Source organism: Bos indicus, chromosome 29 (assembly GCF_029378745.1).
Source record: "Bos indicus isolate NIAB-ARS_2022 breed Sahiwal x Tharparkar chromosome 29, NIAB-ARS_B.indTharparkar_mat_pri_1.0, whole genome shotgun sequence".
NCBI classification, from domain to species: Eukaryota; Metazoa; Chordata; class Mammalia; order Artiodactyla; family Bovidae; genus Bos; species Bos indicus.
Window position 1 is genome coordinate 45,046,386 of NC_091788.1, and position 22,692 is coordinate 45,069,077.

At 48.8% G+C, this 22,692-nt stretch overlaps 1 protein-coding gene across 2 annotated transcripts in view; it reads left to right on the forward strand.

The window, feature by feature from the left end:
* Positions 1-569: 569 nt before the first annotated feature.
* DPP3 (dipeptidyl peptidase 3) overlaps positions 570-22,692 on the forward strand; it is a 31,957-nt gene continuing 9,834 nt past the window's right edge. Inside the window, exons 1-14 of one of the 2 annotated variants that reach the window (XM_019954984.2) lie at positions 570-662; positions 2,075-2,349; positions 10,696-10,785; positions 11,384-11,521; positions 12,102-12,176; positions 13,027-13,120; positions 16,980-17,110; positions 17,222-17,352; positions 17,431-17,489; positions 19,751-19,945; positions 20,188-20,300; positions 20,649-20,741; positions 22,364-22,426; positions 22,525-22,649. In XM_019954984.2, the coding sequence (XP_019810543.2) occupies positions 611-662; positions 2,075-2,349; positions 10,696-10,785; positions 11,384-11,521; positions 12,102-12,176; positions 13,027-13,120; positions 16,980-17,110; positions 17,222-17,352; positions 17,431-17,489; positions 19,751-19,945; positions 20,188-20,300; positions 20,649-20,741; positions 22,364-22,426; positions 22,525-22,649 (1,634 nt within the window). In that variant the 5' untranslated portion in view covers positions 570-610. Of the gene's footprint in view, positions 663-2,071; positions 2,350-10,695; positions 10,786-11,383; positions 11,522-12,101; positions 12,177-13,026; positions 13,121-16,979; positions 17,111-17,221; positions 17,353-17,430; positions 17,490-19,750; positions 19,946-20,187; positions 20,301-20,648; positions 20,742-22,363; positions 22,427-22,524; positions 22,650-22,692 lie in introns of both variants that reach the window. The other variant, XM_070783068.1, reaches the window with a different exon arrangement.

Here is a 22,692-nt window from a genome sequence, read left to right on the forward strand (position 1 = left end):
GAAGAAACTGAGACGCGAAGATATTTAACTGCTGCCCTAGCCAGGTCCATGGCAAATCCGACAGGGTACAAGGCAGCACCTGCGGGCGTTTCTCCACGTCCCCCCGCCTCCCCTCCCCCCCACCCCCGACCCGCACGGTGGGACCATCTCAGCCCCGGCTGGAGCCCGCTGGACTGTGGACTCGACTCCCTAAACGGGAGTCTCGTCACTACCCATGGTCCTGGGTTCCTATACCCAAAACTGAAGTCGGGGGACTCAGAAATCTAACTCCAAAGGAGAGCCGGGGTCAGGACTGTGCGGGGGTTGTCGCCGGTGCTCCGTTCGTAACAGCCACGCTGCCCCGCCTGGTTTCGGGGTACCTTCTCTGCGCCGTCTGTTCGGACTAGGCCTGGGCCAGGCTGAACACGGAGGTTTCTGACCCCAGCGCGTGTACCGCCTGCGGACAAAAGGCCAAGGCCGCAGGGGCCATTCCGCTCTCCACCTCGTAGCGCCTGGGGGGCGGGGAGCCGGCTGGCCGGCTCAGAGCTTCTATTGGCTGGAGGCGATGCCCGTCCGGGCCCCGAGGCTCGGCAATTGGCTGGTGGAGGCGGAGTTGGCGGAGCCCCAATGAATGGGGGAGCCGGAAGCAGGAAGTGAGTGTGCGATCGGAGCAGCTGCTGCAGGTGAGGCGCGGCGACCGGGTTTTGGGGTCACCATGTGTTATCCTCAGGGGACAGGGCGCGTCTGGGCCGAGCTCAAGATCATTCCTTTTCTGCCCCCCCATTCCAAATTAATCGCGGCCCCGAAGCCAAGGATCGCTCCGGACAGCAAAGGGTTAACGTCCCTTTCGGAACCCAGGGGCTTGTGCCATTTGGGAGCAGCTTCGGGAGTGGTGGGGGTGGTAGGAAACTCTTTCAGAGTAAGAGAGGGCGTTGTGAATACTCTGGGTTGGGAGACACCCAGGTCCTAACTAGGCAGCAAGACTATCGATAAGCTGCTTGGCGTCTCTAAGCCTCAGTCTCCCTATCTGTAAAATGAGTTTTCTCTCCGCTCTGAGCTTCTGCAGCTAGGGAGGGTCCCCTGGCTGAGCACAGGGAGAGGTCAGGGGGATAAGAGTGGGACTGATCCTGCCAGCAGTGAGAACTGAAGAGTACAGGGAAAATCTTGTACTGCTGTAGGTACCTTCTGTCGATCAGGCTGACCTTGTGACCTCATCTAATTTGCATAGCCACCCAGTGAGGTTGGGGTTATTATCAGAGGCTGTCTTCTAGAGGTAGAAAAGTACAGCTGACTTGACATTTGGAGTCTGGGGTGAGCCAGTCTTGGAACCGGGGTCTTCCAGCTGGGACTCGGTCCTTGTGAACACAGTGGTGGGCAGAATCGAAGAACATGCAGGATAATTCTGAAGGGAAGGCTAGGAGATCAGGGAGGGAAGAGGGGTGACCACGGAGAGGGGCCTGGGAGCCCAGAGATGTGGAAGCTCGCTTTTGACCCCTCCCTTGTGTTATTAGGCAAAGCACCCCGCCTCCCTGGCCCTGGTCTCTCCATCTGTAATATTGCTGCTGCCGCCAAGTCGCTTCAGTCGTGTCCGACTCTCTGTGACCCCATAGACAGCAGCCCACCGGGCTCCCCTGTCCCTGGGATTCTCCAGGCAAGAATACTGGAGTGGGTTGCCATGTCCTTCTCCAATGCATGAAAGTGAAAAGTGAAAGTGAAAAGTGAAAGTGAAGTCGCTTAGTCGTGTCCGACTCGTAGTGACCCCATGGACTGCAGCCCACCAGGCTCCTCCATCCATGGGATTCTCCTGGCAAGAGTACTGGAGTGGGGTGCCATTGCCTTCTCCAATCTGTAATACTAGGTAGTTGGATTCAGTCTTTAAGTTTGGGAGGCCACAGGCTGAATATTGCCTGCCAGAATATTGTGTAATCTTCTGGGGTGAGTCACCTAACCATCTCTGAGTCTCACTTGGCATATCTGGTGCATGGATGCAATGGTATTCCCTTCCTCATTCAGACTGTGAGCATGCAGACTCAGATGTACATGCCGTTGGTGTGGGATAAATGATGCCTGTGATCACGGTGATGGTTCTCAGCAGGGCCCATGGCGGACACCCAGTACATTCTCCCCAATGACATCGGCGTGTCAAGCCTGGACTGCCGCGAGGCCTTCCGCCTGCTGTCGTCCACAGAGCGTCTCTATGCCCACTACCTGTCACGGGCCGCCTGGTACGGAGGCCTGGCAGTGCTGCTGCAGACCTCCCCTGAGGCCCCCTACATCTATGCCCTGCTCAGCCGCCTCTTCCGTGCCCAGGATCCCGACCAGCTGCGCCAGCATGCCCTGGCCGAAGGCCTTACTGAGGAGGAATATCAGGTTAGTTCTCCCAGGCCAACTTGCATTCTGGGTGTGAGGGGCCGGGAAGCAGGGGTCCAATGGACTCTCTGTCTCTCTCTGAATTAGATCAAAGGTTTTAAACACAGGGACATCCCCTCCTGGAGTCTCAGTCTTCTCATCTACAAAGTATGCCTGAGGGTCGTCTGTACCTCTTAGGGTTGTGGCCCCCTGATGAGATAAATGATGGCTGTTATGATGATCACGAGAGCTGTGGAGTAGAGGAAACAGCTGTGGAGGTTCGGAGACGGTAGAGGAATGAGTCCAGTGTAGGAATCTGGAGGTCTGAGATCTGGACCAGATCTTCCTCTACCATGTTGCATGTCCCTGGGCAGAATGTTCTGCCTGTCATCTTGTTTTTATCTCATCTGTGGGTCTGTTGGCCAAGGAATACATGAATGCATTCTTAATGCTTTACAGCATTGCAGAAAGGCACAAAATAAAACACGAAGATCATTTTTTCTCAATGCCCAGCCCAGAGGTAACCACCAAAGATGGTGGGTATATAGCCTTTTCAGTCCTCTGTCTACACTGCATACCTGTACAAGTAGAAATACACATGTGTTAGTTGCTTATTTTCTCTTTCACATATGAGATCACATTCTATAGATTCTTATGAGTTCTGCTTTTTTTCACTGAACACTATATCTTGGAGAACTTCCATGGGGTACATAGAAATCCACCTCGTTTTCTTTTATTGACTGTGAAGCATTCCATAGCTTTGTACGATGTAATCAGTTTAGTCCTTTGTATATTGATGGACATTTAGGTTGTTTGTCATTCTTACAAACAAGACAAATAAGCATCCTTAAGCATGTGTGTGACTAGGATCTATTTTTAGAAGCAGAATTGCTGGGTCAAAGGCTCTGTGCATTGACAGTTGACTAGTGTTGTTAAATCATTTTCTGAAAAAGCTTCTCCAAGAATGTATAAGGATACAGTTTCTCTATATGTAAAATAAAGGGATTAGATTGCTTATCTCTGTGCTGAGGCCCAGGCTGTTTCTTCTATTTTTTGTTTGAACTTTGAGTAATCACATCCCATCTCTAGGCCTTGATTTCCTCATTAAAAGAGAGAATAGCTGGGAAAGTTAATGGAAAAGTGCTACCCAAGTATTCACTGTTTACAGTGGGATTGTTTTGTTTGGAAGTAGCAGAAACCCACCTCAAATTGGCTTAAATGGGAGGGAAAAAAATCATGACTCCCAGTTTCTGGTCTGGCATGTTGGGAGCTTAGATGTTGCCCATCTCTTCTAACAAGTAAAAAGCTGAAGAAATTGAAAAACCAACAACTCTTCTTAGATCCTTAAGAGAAGTGAGGTTCCAGAGCAAACTGCAGCCCCCAAAATTGGAGAAACAGACAGGCAGGTACAGAGAGTCACAACTTACCAGAGCAAAAACTCATGAACAGAAACCTCCATGGAACAGTGCTGGGGTAGGAAAATTGGAACTGTAATTGGTGAATTGCTAAAGGCTCAGTGTGGACAATTCTGAGAGTTGAAAACTCCAGGGGGAACTGGACATAAGGGGTCCCCACACTTTGGGGGGTTTTACCTTCAGGAGCTTCACCTGGTTCTCACAGTGAATTTCAGAGGAAAAAAATCCCTCTTGCTTCGGGCAGAGGGAGGTGAGAAGGAGCCATTTTCAAAATATGCTAGAGCATTCTGTTCTTCTTAACATGATCTGCCCTCAGGAGAAACTATTTAACCAGAACCAAACCTGTTAGGGATTTATTGGAGCCTAACTAATCTGGAAGAAGGGAAACACACAACTCTAGACAGCTCTGACCATCCGGTCCCATCTAAAAGGAGTGGGAATATGGGGCTGAGAAGAACATGTCAAGTTCAAAGTCCAGCAGCAAAGGCTCACTAAAATCATGGGACTCTAGAACACTTCCCCTGCCACCATTCCTTACCATCCCACTACTAAAGGCCTATTTAAGACAGTTCCTTTTACTCAGCACATCATGTCTGGCTATCAAGAAAAAAATTACAAAACATTCTTAAAGGCAGAAAACACAGCTTGAAGAGACAGAGCAAGTATCAGAACCAGACTCAGATACGGCAGGGATGTTGGACTCATCAGACCAGGAGTTAAAACAACTATGACTAATATTCTAAGGGCTCTAATGGATAAAGTAGACAGCATGTAAGAACAGATGGGCAGTTTGGGATTAACATATATACAGTACTATATATAAAATAGGTAAATAACAAGGGCATAGTATATAGCACAGGAAATGAGACTCAGTATCTTATAATATCCTATAATGGAAAAGAGTCTGAGAAGGAGTCTAAAAGAATGCTAGAGGTCAGAAAATATTACCAGAAAGGAAGGGCACTTTTGATGGGCTTATTAGTAGACGACACAGCAGAGGAAAGAATCTCTGAGCTTAAGAGTATCTCAATAGAAACCTCCAAAATTGAAAAGCAAAATGAAAAAAGACTGAAGAAAACAGAATAGGATATCCAAGAACCATGGGACAACTATAAGGAATATAACATATATACAGTGATAAAACCAGAAGAAGAAAAAAAAACAGAAGAAATATCTGAAATAGTAATGACCGAGAATTTCCCCAAAGTAATGTCAGATACCAAACCACAGATCCAGGAAGTTCAGAGAACACTGAATAGGATACTAAATGCAAAACAAAAAAGAAACAAACCTCCATAGAGGCATATCATGTTTAAACTACAGAAAATCAAAGAGAAAGAAAAAAATCAAAGAGAAAGAAAGAACCTAGATGGAAAAAAATATCTACAGAGGAACAAAGATAATAATTACATCTAATCTTTCAGAAATCTTGCAAGCAAGAAGAGTAGACTGAAATATTTATAGTGTCGAGATAAAAAGCCACCAATCTAGAATTGTATGCCCTGTGAAATTATCCTTTAAAGTGTAGTGGAAATAAAGACTTTCTCAGACAAACAAAAATTGAGGGAATGTGTTGCCAATAGACCTGTTTTGCAGGAAATGTTAAAAGAAGTTCTCTAGAGAGAAGGGAAATGATATAGGTCAGAAACTCAGATGTACATTAAAAAAGAAAGGAAAAGCTGTGGTGAAGGAATAAGTGAAGGTAAAATAAAAACTTTTATATTTCTTATTCTTAACTGATCTAAGAGACACATTTATCCAAAATAATAATACCAGATCTAAGAGACACATTTATCCAAAATAATAATACCAGCAATATATCCAACTATGTATGCTTATGTACAAGTGAAATGAATGACAGCAGTGATATGAGGGAGGGAAGGCAAGAATTAGGATTATTTTATTATAAATGGACCATGAAATGGACTTGGATTAGTTATAAATGTATATTGCAAAGTCAACCACTAAAATGTCTATTGCAAAGTCAACCACTAAAAAAAGTAAAAAAAGAAGTGCAATTGATATGCTAAGAAAGAAGAGAAAATGAAATTGTATACAAGGCTAAGTTACAACCACCAAGGTAGAATAAGAATGGACGACAGGTGCCAGCATGGTCGGGCTCTGGTGACACTCCTCTTCCGGGCTGCAGATTGCTACCTTCTCGCTGTGTTTTCACATGGTGGATCATATGAGCTAGCTATCTGGGGTCTACTTAGTAAACGCATAAATCTCAATGAGGAGCATGATCTAATTTCCTCCCAAAGGCTCCCTCTCTTAATAGCCATCACCTTGGAGGTTAGGTTTCAGCATACTGGTTTTGGAGGGACACAAACATTCAGATCATAGCAATCAACAAACCTCTAGCTGCTGCTGCTGCTGCTGCTAAGTCGCTTCAGTCGTATCCGACTCTGTGCGACCCCATAGACGGCAGCCCACCGGGCTCCCCCGTCCCTGGGATTCTCCAGGCAAGAACACTGGAATGGGTTGCCATTTTCTTCTCCAATGCATGAAAGTGAAAAGTGAAAGTGAAGTCGCTCAGTCCTGTTGGACTCCTAGCGACCCCATGGACTGCAGCCCACCAGGCTCCTCCATCCATGGGATTTTCCAGGCAAGAGTACTGGAGTGGGTTGCCATTGCCTTCTCCGAAACCTCTAGCTAGACTAAGATAAAAGATGAGAGGTCACAAACTACTAGTATCAGGAATGAAAGAAGGAAAAAGAAAAAGAAATTAAAGAAGGGCTATCACTACAAATTCATGGGCAGTGAATATTCATGGGCAATATCCTTCCAATGATAATCAAAAAATACTCTAAAAAAGCTCATATGCACAAATTTGATAACCTATATGAAATGGACCAATTCCTTGAAAGACAATCTGCTAAAATACACAAGAAGAAATAGATAATCTGCAAAGCCTGTATCAAAGAAATAGAATCAATAATTAATAAACAACCTTCCAAAACAGAAAACATCAAGCCAAGATAAGTTCACTACTAGACATTTAAGGGTGACATTATACCAACTCTCTACAATCTTTCAGAAGAGAAAAGCAGAGGGAATACTTTCTAACTCATCTATGAGGCCAGTATTACCCTAACACCAAAATCAGACAAAGATTACAATGAAAGAAAACTACAGATTAATATGCCTCAAGACCATAGATGCAAAAGTCCTCAACAAAATAGTAAATTGAATCCAACAATGTATAAAAAGAATTATGCACCATGACCAAGTGGGATTTATCCCAGCTGTGCCAATCTGGTTCAGCATTCAAAAATCAATAAATGTAAATCATCACATCAATAGACTAAAGAAGAAAAATCACACAATCATATCAATAGATGCAGAAGAAGAAGCATTTGGCATTTGACAAATTCTAAGATTGCCGGGAGAAATATCAATAACCTCAGATATGCAGATGATACCACCCTTATGGCAGAAAGTGAAGAGGAACTCAAAAGCCTCTTGATGAAAGTGAAAGTGGAGAGTGAAAAAGTTGGCTTAAAGCTCAACATTCAGGAAACAAAGATCATGGCACCCGGTCCCACCACTTCATGGGAAATAGATGGGGAAACAGTGGAAACAGTGTCAGACTTTATTTTTCTGGGCTCCAAAATCACTACAGATGGTGACTGCAGCCATGAAATTAAAAGACGCTTACTCCTTGGAAGGAAAGTTATGACCAACCTAGATAGCATATTGAAAAGCAGAGACATTACTTTGCCAACAAAGGTTCGTCTAGTCAAGGCTATGGTTTTTCCTGTGGTCATGTACGGATGTGAGAGTTGGACTGTGAAGAAGGCTGAGCGCCGAAGAATTGATGCTTTTGAACTGTGGTGTTGGAGAAGACTCTTGAGAGTCCCTTGGACTGCAAGGAGATCCAACCAGTCCATTCTGAAGGAGATCAGCCCTGGGATTTCTTTGGAGGGAATGATGCTAAAGCTGAAACTCCAGTACTTTGGCCACCTCATGCGAAGAGTTGACTCATTGGAAAAGACTCTGATGCTGGGAGGGATTGGGGGCAGAAGGAGAAGGGGACGACAGAGGATGAGATAGCTGGATGGCATCACTGACTCGATGGACGTGAGTCTGAGTGAACTCTGGGAGTTGGTGATGGACAGGGAGGCCTGGCGTGCTGCGATTCATGGGGTCGCAAAGAGTCGGACACGACTGAGCGACTGATCTGATCTGATCTGAACACCCATTCATGATTAAAAAAAACAAATTGTAACTAGAAAACTTAGAGTTAATATCATATTTAATGGTGAAAAACTTCCCCACTAACATCAGGAATAAAGCAAGGATCTTCCTTCTCACCACTACTTTTCAATGTTGTACTGGAAATTCTACCTAATGCAATAAGACAAGAAAAAGAAATTACAGGTGTACATATTGTAAAGGAAGACATAATACTGTCTTTGTTCACAGATGACATGATTGTTTAAGTGGAAAATCTGAAAGAATCAACAAAAACTCCTAGAACACATAAGTGATTATAGCAAGGTTGCAGGATGCAAAGTTAGTACATGAAAGTCAATTGCTTTCCTGTATTCCAGCAATGAGAACATAGAATTTGAAATTAAGACACAATTCCATTTACAATAGCACCCAAAAAAGTTGAAATAGTGATAAATCTAACAATGTGTAGAAGACGTATATGCAGAAAACTATAAAACTCTGATGAAAAATATCAAAGAAGAACTAAATAAATGGAGAGAGACTCCATGTTCATGGATAGAAAGATTCAATATTGTCAAGATATCACTTCTTCCCAACTGTATCTATAAATTCAGTGCAATCCCAGTCGAAATCCCAGCAAGTTGTTTTGTGGATACCAACAAACTTATTCTAAACTTAATACGGAGAGGCAAAAGACTCAGAATAGTCAATACAATAATGAAGGAGAAGAACAAAGTTGAAGGACTAATGCTACTCTAGTTCAAGACTTACTATTAAAAAAAAAAAGACTTACTATTAAGCTACAGTAATCAGGACAGTCTTCTGTTGGCAAAATAATAGACAATAGATCAGTGCAATAGAATAGAGAGTCTAGAAACAGACCCCCACAAATTTAGTACAAATCTTTGACAAAGAACAAAGGTAATGTAATGAAACAAATATAGTCTTTCCAATAGATGGTGCTAGAATAACTAGACATCCACATGGTAAAAAAAAAAAAAAAATCTAGACTCAGATCTTATATCCTTCACAAAAATTAACTCAAAATGAATCACAGTCTTAAATACAAAACTAAAACTCCCAGAAAATAACATAGGAGAAAATTTAGATGACCTTGGGTATGCAGTTGACTTTTTAGTTATAACACCGAGCATGATCCATGATAGAAATAATTGATAAGCTGAACTTATTAAAATTTAATTTTTCTTTTTCTTGGCCATGTTATGTGGCATGTGGGATCTTAGTTCCTCGACCAGGGATCGAACCCATGCCCTCTGCATTGGAAGCACAGAGTTTTAACCACTGGACCTCCAAAGATGTCCCTAAAATTAAAGTTTTCTGCTCCGTGTAAGACACGGTCAAGAGAATGAAAAGATAAGTCATGAATGGGAGAAAATGTTTGCAAAAGATATATCTGATAAAGATGCCCTTCGGTAGCTGAGTCAATAAACAAACCGTGGTATATCAGACAATGGAACATTAGTGCTAAAAAGAAGTGAGCAATTAAGCCATGAAAAGACACGGAGAAAGTTAAATGGATATTACTGGGTGAAAGAAACCATCACAAAAAGGGTACATACTGTATGATTCCAGCTATGTGGAAAAGGCAAAACTATGCAGCTAGTAAGAAGATGGGTAGTTGGCAGGCACTGGGAGGGGATATAGAGCACAGAGGATTTTTCAGACACTGAAACTGCCCTGTATACTACAGAGTAGTGTATCATGTGTAATGGCAGATATGTGTCTTTATACATCTATCCAAACCCATAGAATATACAATGCCGAGAGTGGTCCCTAATGTAAACTATGATCTTTGGGTGATGAGCTGCCAAGGTACATTCGTCAATTGTAAGAAATGTACCAGACTCATGAAGAATATTAATGAGGTGGAGGCTGTGCCTGGCAGTGGGGTGGCGGGGTGTGGGGGGGAGCGCTTTGGGGTAATCTCTACTTTCCACTCAGTTTTGCTGTGAACCTAAAACTACTCTATAGAATAAAGTCTATTTTTAAAAAAGAGAATTATGGGCTCACATAATTGAAAAGTCCAGGGCTAGAGAGGCTTCAGTCATGGCTGGATTCAGAGACTCAGGGATACCATTGCGATGCAGTCTTCATCGCTCAGCTTTGCTTTCTTTTGTGACCTTAGTAGGGGAGCTCTAGGGGCTTTGGACTTGATGATTCCTGGTATGAAACAGTAGCTCTTCAACCGCTGGGAAACTTCTTGGTCAGGCTCTGGCTGGCCAGCTTGGGCCTGTGCCTACCTGGAGTTGGGGAAGGGAGATTTTGCCCCATCCCAAAAGGAAGCTGAGGCCATATTATCAGAGGAAGGGAGAGTAGATTTGGAGCCTGCAAAAGCCATAGAGTCGTCAACCAAGGCCCCTCCATCCCTAACATTTTGATGCCTCTAGCGCCAGCTGCCTATCAGATGGGGGCTAAGGACAGGCTTCCTACAGGAGGTGGTGTCTGCGCTGGGCCTTCAAAGTCAGATGAGATGCAGGTGGCTGAGAGGGTGCTGATATGAAGGGAACAAGGTGGATGAGGGCTTGGGTGTATCAATATTTGGAAGCTGTTGAGGAGACCCATTTGGCTGGACCATGGGTGTATGAAGATTGGGCCGTGAAAGCAGCCCAGACTGGCACCTCCTGGGATGTGGGTCCTGCCCCCTAGATCTCCCCACCTCACCCATACAGCTTCCTCTGGGGTGTTAACATCCCAGGAGGGCCCCTCCATGGGGTGGGGAGGCTGCGTTTCCTCTGACACTGCCTTCCTCCAGGCGTTCCTGGTCTACGCCGCGGGCGTCTACTCCAACATGGGCAACTACAAGTCCTTTGGCGACACCAAGTTTGTTCCCAACCTGCCCAAGGTGAGCTGAGGAGGGCTGGGGAAGGTGGGCAGTTTGGGGCTGGTGGGGTGGAGTGGGGAAAGCAGCAGATGGAGCCCCCGCAGGAGTCAGGCTTTGACCTTGTCACCACCATGCCGCACAGCCTTGGGTCAGCCACCCTCCCGGGTGCTGCAGCGACCTCCCGACCATGCTGACCATGGGACAAATGAAGGGAGGCTGTGGAAGAGTTCTGAGCACCGTTCAGTGCTGCAGAGATGGGGCTGTCGGTCACCCCGGAGACAGTGGAGGAGAGTGGACGCAAGGAGTCCTTCTCTGGACCACAGGGCTCAGGCCCTTCTGGGGCAGACCCAGATCTTACACCAGGGCTTTCAGTCCCTACTCTGCACATGACTGGCCTGACGATCTTATTGAAAAACAGCCTCTGACCCAGCCAGCTTGAGCAGGCAGGTGTGAGGTTCTGCTTTTCTCCGGCAAGGTCGATGCTGCCAGTCTGTTGACCACCCTCTGAGCCAGAAGGTCTTAGACTATGGGAGAAGAGCTTGGGGGTGGCTGGGGGGCTCCAGGAGGCAGGTTGGGTGGTGCGGCCTTGGCCAGGCCAAGGACCTCCCTTCCCCTGCAGGAGAAGCTGGAACGTGTGATCCTGGGGAGTGAGGCCGCTCAGCAGCACCCGGAAGAAGTTAGGGGCCTCTGGCAGATCTGCGGGGAGCTCATGTTCTCACTGGAATCGAGGCTTCGACACCTCGGGCTGGGGAAAGAGGTGAGGCCCCAGCCACGCTAGGGGGTGGGGGGCATCGTTGAGGGGCACCTGGCCTGGAGGAAGGGGCAACCGATGGGGAGACAGCGGGCTGTCCATCATGCCTGAGGCCAAGCTTCTGTCCACGGCGGGTCTCAGCGTTGTCCTCAGTAAGTGGGTTGGATGGAATGCTTTCTGAATGCCCTCCCAGTTCTGACATCCTGGGATGTTGTGTGCCAGGAGGAGGGAAGGAGAGATGAGCTGAGAGCTGAAGGGAGCTGGGGGTGGGGGGGGGCGGCGGTGGAAAGGAGGGGATCCAAGCTTCCCACATCTGGATGCTGCTTAGGAGTCGCTTGGGGTGAGGGATGCAGTGAACCTTAGGGTGGATCTGTGAGAGGCTGGCGCAGAGCTGTAGGAAGGCTGGGGATGGCCCTGTGTGTTGTTTGTGTTCCAATATTCTTCCCCTGGAAAGAGATGGAGAGGGACCTCGGAGGTGCAGGAAGTCTGAGGCTGGAGAGGGTGGCCAGAAAGGAATTTACCAGCTGACCCTGCAGCTCCAACCTCAGCAACAACTCCTATTTCCATTCTGCCCCTTCCCCGACAGGGCATCACCACCTATTTCTCTGGGAACTGTACCATGGAAGATGCCAAACTAGCCCAAGATTTTCTGGACTCACAGGTTTGGGGGATGGGCAGCTCGGGGTAGTGGCTTGTTGGGGTCCCCTAGGCACTGGCGGCCACTCCCTGGTCTCAGCTTGAGCCCAGAGGCACAGGCATTGGGGGTCCTTGAGGTGGAGAAGACTGAGGAACCCTTACCTAAGGGTCAGCATGAGTGCCCTGATGGAGCCACCCCCACCCCACCCCAGGCTGAAGGGCCTTGTGACAGCCTCAGGGAAGGAGGACACAGAATATCAGACCTGCTTCAACAGAGCTCTGGTATCCATGTGTCAGTTTCACCTCCCAGCTCAGCCACTCAGTGATATCCCTTATCTGTGGCTTGAGGTCTGCCTCCTATAGCCCAAGTTAGCTGAGGTCATGAAGTGTCTGGCAGGTGTGATCGTATGTGCATATGTGCGTGCTCAGACAGGTCCAACTCTTTGTGACCTCGTGGACTATAGCCCGCCAGGCTCCTCTGTCCATGGAATTTTCCAGGCAAGAATACTGGAGTGGGTTGCCATTTCCTCCTCCAGGGGATCTTCCCAACCTAGAGGTCAAACCTGTGTCTCCTGTGTCTCTTGCGTTGGCAGGTAGATTCTTTACCCCCAAGCCACCTGGGAAGCTCACTGTCTGGCGCAGCACTTAGTAAAAGTGCTGTGTACTGAGTACTCAGTGTACTGAGCCGAGCAGAAGTCTGCCCTGGCCCGCCCACCCTGCTCCCTTCCCTCCCAGAAGACTCCGGCTGGTCCCCCTGAGGCCCAGCCCGCTTTGCCTCTGTGTCTTCTCCCCCGGGTGTGCCCACTCTCCCTCCCTCCCACCCCACCGCCCACTCTGGATTTACTCTCCCCTAAACCCTGCCCTTTCTCTTCCAGAACCTCAGTGCCTACAACACACGGCTCTTCAAGGAGGTTGGCCAGGACGGGAAGCCGAGCTACGAGGTGCGGTTGGCTTCCGTGCTGGGCACAGGTGAGCTCACAACCCCCTTCTTTTCCCTCTTTAGTGTTCCTGGACCAGCGTGGATGGGGCAGGAACCCAGGACAGGGGTTAGCTGCCTGAATAGCCACAGGGAGTAACAACAGTCATTCTAGCTATGGTGGATGTTGATGGAGGCTTACTGGGTGCCGAGCCCTGTGCCATGCTCAGCATATGGTGAGCACCCCTAGCCCTGGAGCTGGTGGTGATGTAAAGCTAGGGGAGACCCGAGGGCAGAGGAAGGGCCCTATTTCACTGGTGAACATCACTGCAGCAAGCCTCTGATAGGAGCCGAGTGTTGGCTGTGGTCCCCATCCTCCAGGCAGTGGTGCAGAAGATAACAATTCATGTAAACAATGGAAATAGAGGCTGGACCATATGTCTCATGATGGCCTAGAGAGGAAATCCAAACTGCACGTCAGTGAAGGCTTAATGGAAAAAGTGTCCTGGAGGTTGGGGAGAATATAGAAAGGTGGGGCGGTGAACTTGCTGAAAGGTTTTTGCTGAGCCGTGAAAGATGCCGGGATTCTTGGCCTCCAGAGGAGAGGAATTCAATCTGGGGCCAGACACAAGGCTTGATCACTCAGAGCTTTTGTGTAATCAAGTTTTATTAAAGTATAAGAGAGATAGAGAAAGCCTCTACATAGACATTAGAAGCGGGCAGAAAGAGTGCCCCCCTGCTAATCTTTAGCCGGATGTTATATAGCTAATAGCAGTCTGCTAATTAGAGAAAGGAAATGTCTCAAAACTCAGAGACTGGCACCAGGCCCCTTACCTACAACATGCATTTTGAGATAACATTGGCTCAAGGTGAGTTGTCCTGGGCCATAACATGATTGACGTGAATCTTGAAGAAAGGCAGATTTCCAAGCAAATACATAGTTTCATTAACATAGATTAGGAGAACAATGTGTGAGTATAACATACTGGTTTGTCAAGTCAGTTCTGAGCCTTTAGGTGGAACCGACTTGAAGACAGAGTCTAGGGTAAATATATAGCACATTAACATAGCTTAAGACGAACATTTCCATAAGAAAAATGCATTGGTTAGCTCTAGGTTTGAGAAAAGTTAAGTTCAGGTGGAACCAGGTGTCCTTATGGTAACACAGAATTTTAAGAGAAACCTCTTTTTAAATCTGTACAGAGAAGGGGAAAAAAATCTAACCCTCATGGTTTGTTTCCTCCTGCAGCTTAAGAGAGAGAGAAAAAACGTCTGACACTTGCAGCTTATTTCCTCCATTTGGAGACCCCTGGCCTTCCTGCCTGTTACCCTCTCATTGCTAAACCCTGCTTCCTAAATATCTCTCAAAGTAGTACCTTCAGGGTAAAGCCGAGATTCACTTCTAAGGGCTCCATCATTCAGAATTTCTTGGTTATAAGTGAAGAAACCTATTTGCCTCAAGCAAAAGGGGACTTTATAGGCTTGAGTAATTAAGAAGCCCAGAATAGAAGGGCTTCAGGCACAGCTGGATCCAGTTGCTCAGATAGCATTCTCAGAAATTTTTCTGTCTCTTGGCTCAACTCCCTTCGACTTTATCCACAGCAGGCTGCTCCCACAGAGCCTGATAACCACTAGCCTGGCCGTTTCAGTAAAAAGAGGGCCCTTTTCTCCCAGAAGTAGTGTCTGAAGGTCTGGAAGTGGCTCAAGTTTCTCTGTTTTGGGTCTCCCATTTATATGAACCAATCCTTGTGGTTAAAGGACTGGTCTCTGATTGTCTAGACCTGGTTCCAAGCCTACCTCACAGTCAGGTGATAAGATCAGCTCCTCCCACTGCCTGGACTTGGGGTGGTTGTGGGCGGGTAGGTCCCAGAGGAAAACTGGAGTCTGTTACCAGGTGAGGGGGATATAGATGCAGTATTGAGACAAGAATCCAGGCCTCTATGAGGACCTATGTAATCTGGCCCTCCCTTCCCCAACAACCTCCCACCTCCTAGCCCCCAGCCTCCCACTTAGACTCTGGGCCACAGCCATGCTCAGCAACTTCCAATTTCCTGAAAACTCCATGTCTTACCTACCCACTCCAGGCCTTTGCACAGTCTGTTCCCTGTTCCCCCCAGAATGTCTCCTTCCCCTCCAGGTGTTCACCTGACGAGCACCCACTCGTCCTGGAGGCCAGGCTTGGACCTCACCTTCCCAGGACCCTTCCCTGTCTTCTCATAGCCTCTTTGCCCATCAGCATACCCAGTAATTTCCCGGTTATTTTCTGTTGACTGCAAGCTCCTTGAGAGGAGGACCTTTGTGTTTCATTCACCGGTGTCTCCCCAGCGGCCCGGCCTTGGTAGATCCTCAGATGCCAGGCAAATGAGGCCGGGTCGGGGACTGCACTCCTGGTGGAGGGAACAGCAAGAGCCAAAGCGAGGTGGTGGGGAAGTTTAGGGTTCAGCATGTATGTAGATTGACTTGACCAGGGCTGTCAACCGAAATGCCTCACGCGGCATCTTCATACTGTTCATGGCAGCTGTGCTCCAGAGTGAACATCCCGAGAGAGCCAGGTGGAAGCTCTGTTGCCTTCTATGACCTGGCCCTTGGCAGCCAGTGTCACTTCTGCTGTAGTCACAAGCCTGCCTGCCCCTCTTCAAGAAGAGGGAATAAAGCCCCCACATTCTCACGAGAGAAGTCACATTGGGAGATAGGAAATACTGTGGCCATATATGGCCATATATACATATATTTAAAAATACAATCTGGAAGCATATCTCACATCAGGAGATAGGAAATACCATGACCATATATATATAAATAAATATATATATTTTAAAATATAATGTAGAAGCGTGTTATATGGATCAAAGATAACAGGCAAGATACAACAGTATTAATATGCCATTGCTTCTCTAACAAATAGCCACAAAGGTAGCAGCATGAAAAACTCAAATTTAGGGACTTCCTTGGTGGTCCAGTGGTGAAGAATCCGCCTTCCAATGCAGGGGACATGGGTTTGATTCCTGCTCGGGGAACTAAGATCCCACATGCTGCAGGGCTACTAAGACTGCGTTCTGCAATGAAGACGGAGTGCAGCCAAAATAAAAATAAAGTGAAAAATTAAAAAACCCCGCAGATTTATTCTCTTATAGTTCTGGAGGTCCAAACTGGAGTCTCTTCTGGGGAAATCTTCTTCCCTGCCTCTTTCAGCTTCTAGAAGCTGCCTGCATCCCTCGGCCCATGGCCTCTTCCTCACGTCTTGCCCCCTCCTTTCTTCTCTCATCACATCTCCTACTTCCCTTCACCCTCTTGTCTCCTTCTTAGAAGGACCCTTGTGATTATATCTAGGGTGGGGCTAACTTTTTAAATACAATTTGCCACCCTGGGTTTGAATCCAACTCTGCTACTTGCTGCTGTGTGACCTTCAAAACCTAACTTAACTTCTTGGTGCCTTAGTTTCCCCATCTGTAGAAAAGAGATGATAATTTCCCTCTCCCCACAGAGTTGATATGAGGTTTCATTGAGTTAACACATATAAATCACTTAAAACATATCATGTTACAGAACATATATATATTAATATTTATTTGATTGTGCGAGGTCTTATTTGTGGCACTGAGGATCTTTCATCTTCGTTGAGCATGTAAGATCTTTAGTTGTAGCATGCGAACCCTTAGTTGCGGCACATGGGGTCTAGTTCCCTGACCAGGAATCAAACCCTGGCCCCCCGTGTTGGGAGTGCAAAGTGTTAGCCACTGGACCATCAGGGAAGTCCCCCAAATATATATATTTTTGAAGATAAAAGTTTATATTTTCTGTGAGCAATGGGGAGCCATCGAGGATGTTAGAGTAAACGAATGTCACAGTGAGAAGCCTGCTGGGATGTCTCACACTCGCCTTTCCCCTGAGCGATGATCCTTCTTCCCTCAGAGCCTAACCTGGACTCCGAAATGACTTCCAAGCTGAAGAGCTACGAATTCCAGGGAAGCCATTTTCGGGTGACCCGCGGGGACTATGCCCCCATCCTCCAGAAGGTGGTGGAGCAGCTGGAGAAAGCCAAGGTAGGGGGCGCTCAGGGCTGAGGTGTGCCACTCCCTGCCCCTCTGGGCAGCAAAGGCGGGTACCAGGATAGGGGGGCGGCCTGAGGCTGACCAGCCCCTGCTCACCCCCAGGCGTATGCAGCCAACAGCCACCAGGAACAGATGCTGGCCCAGTACATAGAAAGCTTCACCCAGGGCTCCATCGAGGCCCACAAGAAGGGCTCTCGCTTCTGGATCCAGGACAAAGGCCCCATCGTGGAGAGGTGAGGCGCCAGCCTCCATTCCGCCCCGCCCTGCCTCCCTGCCCGCCCCTCCTCCATCTCAGCCCTTCTCTCCCCCAGTTACATCGGGTTCATCGAGAGCTACCGAGACCCCTTTGGTTCCCGTGGAGAGTTTGAAGGTAACTTCTGGGAGGTGGGAGGTCAAGATGAAACCCTTCCCCCTTCCGCCTGATGACTCTCCCGTAGTAGAGAGTCATAGCAACAGCCATCAGTGATTTGCCGTGGACTGGACACCTAGCTATCTTCACTCATTTTGATAACCATCGTCCTATGAGGATTTCCCTCCTCACTTCACAGAGGTGGGAACTGAGGCAGAGTTGGGGGGGTGACCCACCCCAGGCACCTCGGCTCTGAGTCACTTTGCCGTGCTGTCCCCTGTGTCTGGTCCAGGCCCAGGCTCCAGCGTTGTCACTTAAGCCCACCTCTGAGCCTCCATCACTCCTTTTCAGGTGTCATGGAAAGTGAGGTATTACATGCAGACAGCTCAGCACAGTGCCAGGCATGTCAGTGGTGCTGGGTCTATGAGAGCAGAATTAACGCTGTGACTGTGAACTTGGCTGCTGTCATCCCAGGGCAGGTTGCAGGCTGCCTCGGCCCCTGTGCCCAAGCCCAAGTCGCAGCAGCCTCAGTCTCAGAGGTTCCCCCTTTGTACATAACTCATCATGATTATTAGAAAAGTAAGCCATGTTCATGGTCAAAAATTATGAAAACACACACCAAAAACAATCAATTGTGACTGCACCCACCCCAAGATTAAAGTTTGGAATGTACTTTTTGTCTTTTGTTTTTATAGAGAGCAATGCTTAGAAATGTATGTGTATAATTTAAAAATCCACACTTGTAAGTAATTGGAAAAGTACAGTCGTGTGTAGGGTAAAATGTGAAATCCTTCTTTCACTACCTCTCCTATATCGCTCCCCTCCAGAGGTGACCAGAGTTCACAGTTGAGTACAGGTCCTTCTAGACCTTTATCTAAGCATTCACACACACACACACATACACATACATGTTCCTTTTAAGTCATCTAGGTAAATGAGATTATATTCTGTATATTCTGTCACTTGCTTTTTTCACTTAGTCATGTATCTCGGATATCTTTTCCTTTCAGTATATATAGACCTACCACATTCTTTTAAATAGGTGTACAGTGTTCATAATATATCATAAATAATTTCCCATAACATTTGATATTGTACTCCATGTCTGCCAACTGCAGGGTGTGCCATCACATAGCTGTCCCCTGATTTTTTAATAATCCCCAGTTGTTGGGCATTTAGGTTGCTTTTTGTGCTTTGCTATTTTAATCATCCTTTCTTCTTGCCCTGGTGTGGTGGTTTCATCAGACAGAGTGAATCCAGATAGGGAGCCTTTGCCAAGCCCATCCCTTAGCCAAGGTTGTCCCCTTCCTTAGTCTAGGTCAGGCTTTTCCAGGGTGTAGTCTATGCAGAGTTAGGAGGAATTATTCAGGGACTTCCCTGGTGGTCCGGTAGTTCAGACTCTATGCTTCCACTGCAGGGGACATGGGTTTGATCCCTAGTCAGGGAACTAAGATCCTGCATGCTACAGCCAAAAAAGAAGAAAGATTCAGCATGGAGCAGCAGAGAGTCTGCTTGCAGGACTCCTCAGTACCTTTAATATGCGAATGTGCATTGAGAGCCTTTAAGAAGTTGGAGATAGAGTATATAGTGTTGCCCAAACTTCTTTGACCAGGGAGGTCTTTCTTTTTGAAGGCTCTCATAGAAAATGTGTTCTGTAGAGTGCAATTTTGAAAATACTGCTTTGAGCCAGGAACTCTTAACTGTATTAAATCTGAAAGGATCAGCCCCAGCCCTCCAGTGCAGCAGCCTCACTCACCACCATGTAAGCCAGGTGCTCTAGCCATGCAGGACAGCTCACAGTTCCCCCAAAAAGAAGAGCATCTTTTTTCGCTCACATAGTCCCTTCCACTGGGCATCTGATCCTTGATCCGTTCCCCATCACCCACTAGGTACTCCCAATATACACCTTTAAGATCCATCTCAGGGCACTCCCTGGCAATCCAGTGGGTTAGGACTCCATGCTTTCCCTGCTGTGGCCCCTGATCAGGGAACTAAGATCCTACAAGCCACCTGGCATTGCCAAAAAAATTTTTAAGAAGTTTAAAAAGATCCATCTCAGGTGTTACTCAGTGAAGCCTTTTCTCTGTACCCTACTCTCCCCAAAACAGGGGCCTCCATGAAGGCAAAGCACAGGCCCAGGTTCTCCCGAGTGGCCAGCACAGGCTCACTGCGCCCAGCAGGCAGTCAATGCCTGCATAATGGCTGGAGGGCTATTACAGGAGAGGAGGAGGGTGTGGGATCCCCCAACCCTGCCCACTCACAGCCCACTCTTTCCCCCACAGGCTTCGTGGCCATGGTGAACAAGGCCATGAGTGCCAAGTTTGAGTGGCTGGTGGCAAGTGCGGAGCAGCTGCTGAAGGAGCTGCCCTGGCCCCCAGCCTTCGAGAAGGACAAGTTCCTCACCCCCGACTTCACCTCCCTGGATGTTCTCACCTTCGCTGGCTCCGGCATTCCCGCCGGCATCAACATCCCCAACTGTGAGCTTCCCCGGAGGGTCCTGCCCGCCCCCTATCCCCACCTGAACAAGACAGGGGCTCCCCAAACCCCCTAGGAGACGCCACTGAGAGTCACCCCCTCCCCCTCCACACACTCGCCCTGGCCACATAGCACCCTGCTCCACTTACATTCCCAGCCTGTCCCTCTGGTTAGACTCCTTGCCTGTGACCCTTGACCTTTGCCCTTGCCCTTTTCTCCCTGGTCTCCTTCCCACCTTCTCCAGATGATGACCTGAGGCAGACAGAAGGCTTTAAGAACGTGTCCCTGGGGAATGTGCTGGCCGTGGCCTACGCCACGCAGCGGGAGAAACTCACCTTCCTGGAGGAGGAGGACAAGGTGCGCACTGGCGTGGGGCCTGGCCTGACCTCAGCTGACGCAGGAGGGCAGAACAGGCCAGAACAGGGAAAAGGACGGGGCTTCAGGCCCGGCTCTGCTGCTTCCCCGCGGTGTGACCTCGGGTCCTTGGAGCCTGTTTCCCCAGCCGGTGGTGGAGGAAGCCCCTTCCTCGTGGGTTGTTGCCAGGATGAGATGGGCTCTGCAGTGCCCAGAGTAGGACTGGCAGGTGGTAGACCTTTAGCAGATGTGTGCCTCACAATGGGCCCTCGGGCTGGCACGGGGGCTGTGGGCAGGCTGTGTGACCGTGGTGGGGCAGTGGGCAGCGTGGGTCTCTGCTTGTCTTGGCAGGACCTGTACATCCGCTGGAAGGGACCCTCCTTTGACGTGCAGGTGGGGCTGCACGAGCTGCTGGGCCATGGCAGTGGCAAGCTCTTCATGCAGGTAAGAACTCGAGACCAGGGGCTTCCCCAGCGGTCCAGTGGCTAAGACTCCACGCTCCCAGTGCAGGGGCCTGGGTTCAATCTCTGGTCAGGGAACTAGATCCACGTGCCAAAACTGAGTTTACATGCCACAACTAAAGATCCTTCTTACTGCTAAGGATCCCACGACTAAAAGATCCTGCATGCCAAAACTAAGACCCAGCACAGCCAAATAAATAAATTAAAAAAAAAAAGAATAAAGGGCTAGTGCTGATACCAGTGGGACCCTCCTCAGTTCTAGGCCTATGGCTCCCCTTCCCCATAATCAGCCCCCCGGGGCGGGGAAGCTGGTCCAGTCTTGGCTCTCAGTGTCTCACCCTCCCCTAAGATGTCCCAGGATTGAGTGAGATCCGTAGGACAGGCCAGCGGAGGCCCCCACACAGAGTCTCCCACACAGAAGGACTTGCTTGGCTCAGGCCCAGGAAGCCTGCCCTGAGGGTATGACCCAGGCAGCTCCAGGGGCAGAAAAGCGGGGCAGGGGCGGTGTCTGGACGACCCCAGTCCTGAGGCTGCAGCACTGTCTTTGCATTGCTGTTCCCTGGACCCTGTACTTTTCTAGGTATTGTAGGGAGCTACCCCTTCCTGTGGGCCAGCCAAAGTGGCTGGAGCCCCCTCAACACCTACTCAGGGAATATGAGAAACATGTTAGCAGGCCAGGCGGAGCCCACTGTGGACTGTGCAGATGAGAGGACTGGAGGCAGGTGGGGTGGGGTCTGCTCCTCTTGGGGCCATGGCTGCCTCCCTGAATGGGGATCAGTTGGGCTTGGAAGTCAGAAAGATCCAGAGGGCAGCTGATGGGGGGAGCATCAGGCTTTGTCTTAACTTTGAAGTCCCAGGGAAGCAGCAACAAACATAGCCCCTCTGTGGTCTTCTTCAGTCAGGTCCCCTCCCTGAGCCTCAGTTGGCCCATCTGTAAATGGGTTTCCTGACCCCTACCGTATGGCTCTTGTGAGAAATAAAGGTGAAGCCCTGGGATTTTCCTGGCATCCATAAGGCCCTCTGGAAATTGGTATTGTTGTTAAGAGACATTGTGCACAGATATTGTGTGCTCTAATTCTGCTCTGGGGTTCTTAGTCTCCAAGCCTTAGGTTCCTCCTTTGTGAAGCGGGATAATAATAGAACCTTCCTAGGAAGATGACTTAAAGGGTTAAAAGGCTGGCACCTGGAGAGGATGGTGAGGGTGAGAATCACGTGCTGTGGCTTCTCTGCAGCAGAGGGGCCACAAAGGTGAGGAGCCACCAGGCCTCATGGCCCACACACTGGGACATCTCCAGCTGGGTCTGGAGATACTGGGTCTGGGTCTTCACGTGACTTTCTGCACGTCCCTCTCCCTGATCCCTGGCCCACAGTGTCGCTCTCTGTGCAGCGGGGTAGGTGTCTCAGGTTCTTCCACCTCTGGGGGCTCTGAGAGGTGTCACAAAGCAGGTGTGAAGCCACCACGTGTCAGGCACCTGCTGCCCCTGCCATCTGCTCGCTGCTCCCTGGCTGCCTTTCTGAGCCCCTTGGATCCCGGGCTGAAGGCCTAACCTGGGCCCCGGGTACCCCACCCTCACCTGCCCCATGTTCGTGACCCTTCTCCTGCAGGACGAGAAAGGAGCATTCAATTTCGACCAGGAGACCGTGATCAACCCGGAGACGGGGGAGCAGGTGAGGGTGGCCTGGGTGGAGCTCCAGGGTACAGGGAGGGGGGCCTAGGTAAAGTGGCAGCCTCCCCTAAAGCCTGCTTCCTGGGCTCCCCCTCCCAGATCCAGAGCTGGTACCGGAGCGGGGAGACCTGGGACAGCAAGTTCAGCACCATCGCCTCCAGCTACGAAGAGTGCCGAGCGGAGAGCGTGGGCCTCTATCTCTGCCTCCACCCCCGAGTGCTGGAGTACGAGCCGCAGACCTGGGGTGGGGGGTGGGGGGTGCTCCTC